At 34.8% G+C, this 8,061-nt stretch overlaps 1 protein-coding gene across 3 annotated transcripts; it reads left to right on the forward strand.

Annotated features, from left to right (window-relative positions):
- The first annotated feature begins 1,788 nt into the window (after window positions 1-1,788).
- Window positions 1,789-7,385, forward strand: LOC145091302 (uncharacterized). Of its 3 annotated transcripts, none has more exons than XM_079028976.1 (20): window positions 1,789-1,920; window positions 2,455-2,548; window positions 2,623-2,695; window positions 3,211-3,333; window positions 3,516-3,685; window positions 3,767-3,916; window positions 4,002-4,136; window positions 4,369-4,429; window positions 4,525-4,811; window positions 4,910-5,041; window positions 5,198-5,308; window positions 5,388-5,474; window positions 5,551-5,670; window positions 5,769-5,874; window positions 5,949-6,074; window positions 6,152-6,286; window positions 6,373-6,500; window positions 6,576-6,731; window positions 6,798-7,079; window positions 7,188-7,385. In XM_079028976.1, exons 2-20 carry the CDS (start codon window positions 2,492-2,494, stop codon window positions 7,284-7,286), a joined length of 2,538 nt encoding a protein of 845 aa, XP_078885102.1. In that variant the 5' UTR covers window positions 1,789-1,920; window positions 2,455-2,491; the 3' UTR covers window positions 7,287-7,385. The 3 variants fall into 3 exon arrangements, with proteins under 3 accessions (XP_078885102.1, XP_078885104.1, XP_078885103.1); XM_079028978.1 differs by having other exon boundaries at window positions 6,897-7,079; XM_079028977.1 differs by having other exon boundaries at window positions 1,815-1,920; window positions 2,476-2,548.
- The last annotated feature ends 676 nt before the right edge of the window (window positions 7,386-8,061 follow it).

An 8,061-nucleotide genomic window follows, 5' to 3' on the forward strand; every position in this document is an offset into this window, starting at 1 on the left:
GTGTCAAGTGATCCGAGAGTTGGAGTTTATCTTCTGATTCGACATTTGCAAGGTGAGTTATCCTCACTATATCGATAGGGTCTACGGCACCAAGGCCGACCCTTTATTGTTAATGTTATGATATGCTACATGTGGTTATGATCTGTTAGATCAGAATCAGGGTAGACAGTATGTTATGCTCTTATGATCCGTAAGGATTGGTATGTTAGTGACCTGCTAGGTCGGTACTCTAGTTACAATAGAATTCTATGATTGATGAACAATGTGATAGATATGTTTGATGCTTGTATATGCCAGTATATGATAGTTATGCGCACATGGTTATTTGCTTGTTGGTTGGGTTGAGGCGGTCATGCTTTGTGCTGAAGGCCAACATACCTTATGAGCGGTCCGGGAAGACTGCAGGCCCACGAGGCAGACCAGTCATGCCGAAGGCTCGGGACAGATTCAGATAGATTGTAGGCCCAGTAGGGCGGTCCAGTCAGGCCGATGGCCAGTATGCATGTTGATTGATTGATTGTTACTGATATGACATTGTCAGTGTGGTATTGGTATTTTGGGGGTAGCTCACTAAGCCCTCGGACTTACAGTTTTCAGTTTATTGTTTCAGGTACTTCAGGAGATCATGGCAAGACGAAGGCGTGACCGTACCGCTCCTCATCCTTATGTTATGATTTTGGGACACTCTGATGGATATTGATTTGAAAACATTTTTGTAAACAATGATATTTGATTTTTATTTATGATTGAAAAGTTTAAATTTGGCGTAAAATTTATGGATGTTACAATTTTTCTCCAAAAACCCTATTTTTGAGCCCTTTAAGTCTCTACCTGATACTTCTGGAAAACGAGTGTTACAACCGTCGTCTCTTTCATTGTTGTTTGTGTTGGTCGTACCTCCGTTACTTAATTACGGTATCCCATAATGACAATGTGTCCCTAAAATAAGCCTCGATTGCAATCGAGCCTTTCGGTTAGCAACAAAATTTAGTTTTATAGTTTTCCAAAACCCTAACAAGCAAGCAAAGAACCCTTGTTGTTACTTTCTTCAACATCATCAAGTCTTTATCATTTGCAAAGCCGACCCAAAGGTAGGCGGTGGTCTTGGTTCAAGTTCTCACCTATCACTTCTCAACCATTCCTCCTTGTCCTAGTCTTCTCTTCTCTTCTATTATCGGCCCCTTAACCTTTAGGCAAATGTATGACTAATTGATTAATGTTCTTATTCCGTTAATTTTCAAGATGTTATGTTTAGGAAGCAAGTAAAGAACCCTGGCTGTTCTGCAGCATCATCAAGTCTTTATGTTTTTTAGGGTGTTTGGCTAAGCTTAAAAAAATCTTTTTAACTTATTACTGGTTCACACCGATACAAGTTAAAAAAAGTATTTGGATAAATATTTTTTTTTAATAAAACAACTTATAACTATTTGGAAAAGTGATTTTCGGTAAGCTGAACGTAAATAGTATTTGTAATTACTTTTTAAGTTTAAAAGCTTTTTTTATAATAGTTTTTTTTAACTTTAATTTTTGAGGAGGTAAAAACCAAAAATTGTTTTTAAAAAGCGTTTGAGTTGTATTTATTGACTTTTGAGTGTAATTTAGTTTTTAAAAACAAAAAATCACACCTTACTGATTTTTGAAAACTTTTTTTATTTTAAACAAAAAGTTACTTTGATCTTTTTTTTTTTTTTTTTTTTTTTTTTTTTTTTTTAAAAATATTTTTTGACATTTTGAAAAAGTTAAAAACTAAAAATTCATTTCAAAGTAATCCTAAACGCCGTCCAAATAAGTAATAACGTTTGAACCTAATAAACCGCATACGTACGCCTCCATCCATTGCGTGCTTCTGTCGATCGTTGCCTCCAAGTGAGGACTCCCTTGCGAAGCCACCGGCCGGAGACCGTCGCACTCCCACAACAAGTAGGTTCATTTTTGTCGACTTTTTTTCCTAGCTTTATTTTCTTTCTTTTCCCTGGTTTCCGTTAGAATAATTTGTTGGTTCATGAATTTATCAATTGATACATAAGAGCTGTAAAGTAGAAACATTTGTAATGAAAGTTGTTTATCTTTGAATGTGAATTGATTTTCCTGCTGTAAAGTAGAAACATTGGCAACTCCTTTCATGGTTTTGTAAATCTGATTGTTTTGATTCTAAATATTCAGAAAACCATAATCAATTAAACATAATAAGTTTTTATCAACCATCATTCTAAACTAAGATTGTGATTCAGTTGAAGAACAACATGTAACAATGCTGAATAACAATGTTGGCTTATGTTTATAGGTGACCTATTTATGTGTAAACTGGATTAAGCTAATCCAAACACTTTTTTTAAAAAACTCTCTTTTGACACCGCCATAAGGTAATAAGTTATAAGTCAAAAAAGTAATAAGCAGTTTTAATAAGCTTAGCTTTGTTTTTGATTTAAAAAAAAAAAAAAAAAAAAAAAAAAGTAAAATCCGGACTGGGTGAAGGAGTTTGAGTTGAAAGATGGTGCAACATAAGGCTCAGTTGAAGAAGCAGCAAAAGCGCGGTGTAGACTTCAAAGTAAGTCTCATTCCTTTGCTTGGATGATGATTTAAATTGCAACTGCAACAGTGTTTTGATATGATATTCTGCAGAAAATAAAGCGGAAAATTGGAAGGAAACTGCCGCCACCAAAGAATACCACCAATACTGAAGTCAAATCGAAAGGTGATCTTATTAAAGTATTACTACTTGTCTTCCAATTTCTCATATCCCCAAACCCAATGTATTTTCTGGCTTAGTGCATGTCTGGAAAGTGATGCAAACATTTATTTCTGGTATGCAGTATTGAAGATGTCAATAGAATAGGCAATAATAGGCTCATCTTGCTTTGCTTGTCATAATGTAAAACAGCAGTTTCCCACTTCATATTAAAATTTAAATAGACAAAGAAAGTGTGTCTGTTTTTAAGATCTTTCCCTGTGAATGTGATGACACCATCATCCCCCTTGACCAATATATAATAAGTATATAACCCTAACCCTGTAGTTCCACTTGAGCACACAGACTTTCGTCGCCCAACAGGGATAAATTGAAAAATAACCATCAACCCCCCTGTTATTCCCCATTCTATGTGTCTGATAAGATGGATTAAATCAACAATCCACAAAGGTTTTGTAGATGTTAGTATGATAAGAAGAAGGAAAGTAGAATATGAAAAGAGTATTAATTGTTATGTGCAGCAATCATATTACCGGAGCAAAGTTTGGCATCAGAGAAGGCTGGTCTAGCTGTCAGCAAAAAAGGTTTGACCTTAAAAGAGCTTCTTCAGCAGACATCTCATCACAATGCAAAAGTTCGCAGAGGTACCATCTGTTTCTCTTCTATTAAGTGTATTAACATTTAAGGAAAACTCTAGTGCTTAGTTAAAGAATATAGAATATAACTATATATATAATATGATCCATATGCTTTGAAGTTTGAAGTTAAAGTAGCTACTCTAGTTTGGTATTAAGACTAAAAGCAGTTGAGTTGTTTGTGTTTGAAGATGCATTGATTGGGATCAGGGATATCTTCCTAAAACATCCAGCACAACTGAAAATGCACAGACTCTCTGTTATAGAAAAACTGCGTGAGCGCATGAGTGATGAAGACAAAATTGTCCGTGAGACGCTCTATCAACTTCTAAAGGCAGTCATATTTCCTGCTTGTAAAGAGGTAGGTGTGTGTGTGTGTGTGTTGTTTTTGTAATATAGGAGTATGTCAAAGTCAAACTGAAGTTATTTGATTTTTTTGCAGGATAACCAGGGGACTTTTATATCTTTGATGATGGCGTATGTCTTCAATGCAATGACACATTTGGCATTTGATGTTCGTTTGATGGCTTTCAAATTTTTTGACTTGCTTGTCCAGCACTACCCGATGTCATTCTCCATGTATGCTGAAAAGGTATAGAAAAGAGCATAGGTGCATATTCAAATATTTAGGTCCAAGTGCCAGTCGGATATTGAAAAAAACTCTTTTCATGTTACAGATCATCCAACATTACAAAGAGATATTGCAGAAGAACCAGTTTAATTTGCATGACAAGGGAAAGCTTAAGAGTGTTCTTGCTGGCTTGGCATACTGTCTCTCTCTGTTGCCAGATGATAAATCCTCAACTCAAAATGTATTTTTCTAACAACTTTCAATCAAACAACATCATGTACAATGTCCAAAACTCCCTGCTTTTTTTTTTTTTTTTTTTTTTCCATTTGGGAAATCTTGATGTCACGCTGCACACTGTGTGTTCAACCATAACTTCTTGTAAAGTTGTTTGCACGAGTAATTTCAGACTTTTATATTCTTTTTGGATTTTGCTATCTATAATGCCCTTCTCCTTTTTTCCCTCTTGCAAATAGGCAGTTACTGACCCAAGAATTTTGCATGCTTTTGAGTCTCAACTGCATGAAGATCGTTCTGGTAAGTGAAAGAACCCAGAATCTGATATTTTCTTCATAAGATTGTACGTGTGTGTATATATGTTACTTAACATACAATTTGGTTCCTTTTATCAGCTTTTCCAGTGACTGCAAAGGAATTGATGGGCCTTTTGCCTATTTTAGTTGGTGGTCTCCAGGATTTTATGCCCTCAGTTCAGACAATGCCTAATTTGGAAACACAGTCATTTGATTGTGTGCTTTCTATATTGAAAAGTATACATCTTGTTGTCAAGTTTTTTGTTTATGGGAATCCGAAAGTCTCACCACCTTCCAACAGAAGAGATCAAGATGTGTTGCAGATGTTATTGAAGAAGTTGTTTACTGTGTTTCCCCTGAACCCAACACATCAGTCATCAGAGAAGGTAGTATTATACAACTTCCTTATTATGATGTCAGTATTTTTCTTTTTCTTTTCACCATCTAATTTTTAAAAGCTTCAACATTGTTAATGTATGCGCAGGAAGACAATAGGTATTTTATCTTGAATGTCATAGTTTCAGAGATCTTCTTTTGTTTAAGTGATTGGTCAGCTCCCCCATCTGTCTTTCTGGAAAAATTCCTGGTGTTCCTTGTAGATGCATTGTCTGAGAAGGTATGTAGTTTGAATTACAAATTATAAAGATTTAAAAAAAAAAAAAATGAGATTATGGGCCGTTAAAAGGCTCCTCTGATATGGTCAAGTGTGGAGTGAATTGGCATCATCATAACATAATATAATGGGACTTGGAATATGCACAAATTTTTGCAGGTCTGTGGCACTGGCAAAGCATTTTTTCAGAAGCATTCACTTCCACTGATTCCTTTCATTCCTAAACTGATGATGCAAGTGGATGGTACTTGGAAATCACACATTCTCCAGGTATGATAGATAGCTTAAGCATGTACAAAAATGTTGGCATAAGAGGGAGAATGATGCATATAATGCCCATATATTTCAGGCTTTTACAGAGGTTTTCAACAAGTGTGATCCGGAGTCTTCAATGAAATTAGTTTGTCTTTCAGCAATCGAAGAAATGCTGTTTCCTGTAAGCCTACCTGGTTGTATGTGTTTTTCTAAATCTGTTATCCTGGCTGAATCTATATATATAAATATATATACAGAAAAACATGTGGGCAAATGCAACAAGTGATTCAGAAATGTTAGAGTTTAAGATTAGTTGGATAAGAGAGATTCCTTTGGTGCTAAGTCTGTTAGGTGATAAAAATCCATTGTCATCCAAGGTATATTAAAATTTTTCATATCATCTGTTGTAAATAAAGAAAGCAGCAGATAAGAGCAATTTGGTTATGATGTTTGTGGTTGTTGGATTGGGGTGCAGGCTGTGTTGCATGTGCAGCTTGAGTTGGGACAAAGTGGTATTATGAAGTCGGAGTTTGACAGCATGCAGTTATCATTGAGAGAATTCTACAGTACAAGCCATGATGGTGATATTTTGATTTTGATTTTGTTATATAATAATAATAGTAAAGTAATATTTTTGTTGTTGGCCTGCCTGCAGGAGATATTTCGTATGGGGCTTTCATGAAGCTGCCAAGAGAGATTCAGGAAGTCTGTATATCTTGCCTCTATTACTTCTCCTTCCTAGACCCATCTCTGCTTCAGTCAGTAGCTGCTTGTTGCTTGTGTGAGTATTTGTTGGTTGTAATAATTTGATAGATATAAAAATATATAAATAATATATGAATAATATATGATATGCAGCTGAGGATGTGGATCCATTTCTGTTATTTCGGTTGTTGGAAGTTGTGAGTTGTGGCTACAGAGCTGGACACATCCAGATTGCTGACTATATTAGTTTTCTCATCACGATGCTCTCACGATACAAAGTTTTTCCTGGTTGCTATTTTTTTTTTTTTTTTTTTTTTTTTTTTTTTTTATTGATTTTGCCTATGCTTATGCTTATGCTTATGCTTAATCATCAGAAAATAGTGACAAGTCAAACTCTGGATTATTTAGGCGCGTGACTAGTGGTGTTTGCTGTTGCCTATCTCAGATTGGGGATGATCATCTTGTTTTGAAGATGGTAGAGGGAACGCTTGTTCATCAGATTGTAAGTTGCTTTGTGTGTGTGTGTGTGTTGATTGATGCTTAAATTAATGGTGTGATATTAATATATTTTTTTCAGTCGAATATGAATACAAGTAATGAAGCAGGCTTGGAGAATACATGTGCATTGCTTAGAATGATTACCACACTTGATTCGAAGCCCACAAGGCTTTCTGAAGAGAGCATCTCCAAACTAGGCAACCTCCTTCCAGGATACTTGCTCCATGTTGTTTCTGTAAGTCACTAGCTATTTTGTTTTGCTTGCTTCATTCGACTTGACTTTTTCTTTATTATGGAGCAGAATGTTGGGGAAGAGGAGGATGGAAGAAGGGGTTACTATGTTTTGCCGTGTTTTGTTTTGTTGTCTATGAGTGACAGAATTGTAAATCATGTGTTGAAGGTGATGAGGACATGGACATGTGAAAAAGCAAGGATAATTGCAGTTGTTGGTGTCCTCCTGTTAATGCATGATGAGGATGTTAGAAGAGGTGGTGGCAGTGGCCAAATATTTAAGAAAATAGCAGCAACACGTAATTCTAAGGAAGAGATTGATGCCATATTGCACAACATAATCAGAGTAATGGTAATCAAACATTTCCAACTTTTTTCTTTCTGCTTTTATTTTTTTAAACCTGATGATCCAGATTGATTATATATATCTTGACTTGCTTAATGCTTTTTCTACATACAGTCTGATGATGATGATGATGATGGATACAAGTTGAACATGGAAGAGAAACACAAATTGCAATATGCATATGATCGCCTAAAGATCATTATTGGTGGATAATGTCATTATCAACATTTTGCTTTTAGTTAGTTGAGAGGACTTACTTTGATTTGACTTGGAAGAAACAAAATGCTGAATGGAATCATCACCCTCCCCTAATACCGATACGGCACGGATGAGCGTTGGAACCGGACCCATTCGGAACCGGAACCGGTATTGCGATATTATAAGAACAAGTAACCAGACCCAAGTTCCAACACCGGTTCTGGTTCTGGTTCTGGTTCCGGTCCCGGTTTTTCGGTTATTTTTCCAAACAAAAATATAAATTAGGTGAAACTAATGACGATGCAATTCATAATACTTATATGTTATGTTGGCTTCCAAAAAAACATAATATTCAATAATCAAGTTCCAAAAAAAACATAGTACTCAAAAAACAAACACATCCTCACATATCAAATCTAATACAATTCAATCAAATTTAATAACAATGTTGCATTGATATATTGTTTTTTCTGAGCTTGTATTTAATTTAATATTTAAACAAAATATGATTTTTTAAAGTCTAAACTGAAGTACAAATATTAAATTGCAAGTTGGAAAAAAAAACTCAAGAAATTCATACTTAATATAAATGAAATATGTTATTTTAAAAACCGGGACAGAATAACAAAATGTGCTAAAACAGAATAAATGTTGCTTTGATAGGTTGTCTTTTCAGGTTTGTATTTAATTCAATATATAACTAAAATATGATTTTTTTAAATGTCTAAACTAAAGTACAAACACTAAATTGTATGTTAGAAAAAAAAATCAAAAAATTTCCAACTTCATA

The sequence above is a fragment of the Lactuca serriola genome, chromosome 3, assembly GCF_051521515.1.
Source record: "Lactuca serriola cultivar US96UC23 chromosome 3, Lser_US96UC23_V15, whole genome shotgun sequence".
Lineage (NCBI taxonomy): Eukaryota > Viridiplantae > Streptophyta > Magnoliopsida > Asterales > Asteraceae > Lactuca > Lactuca serriola.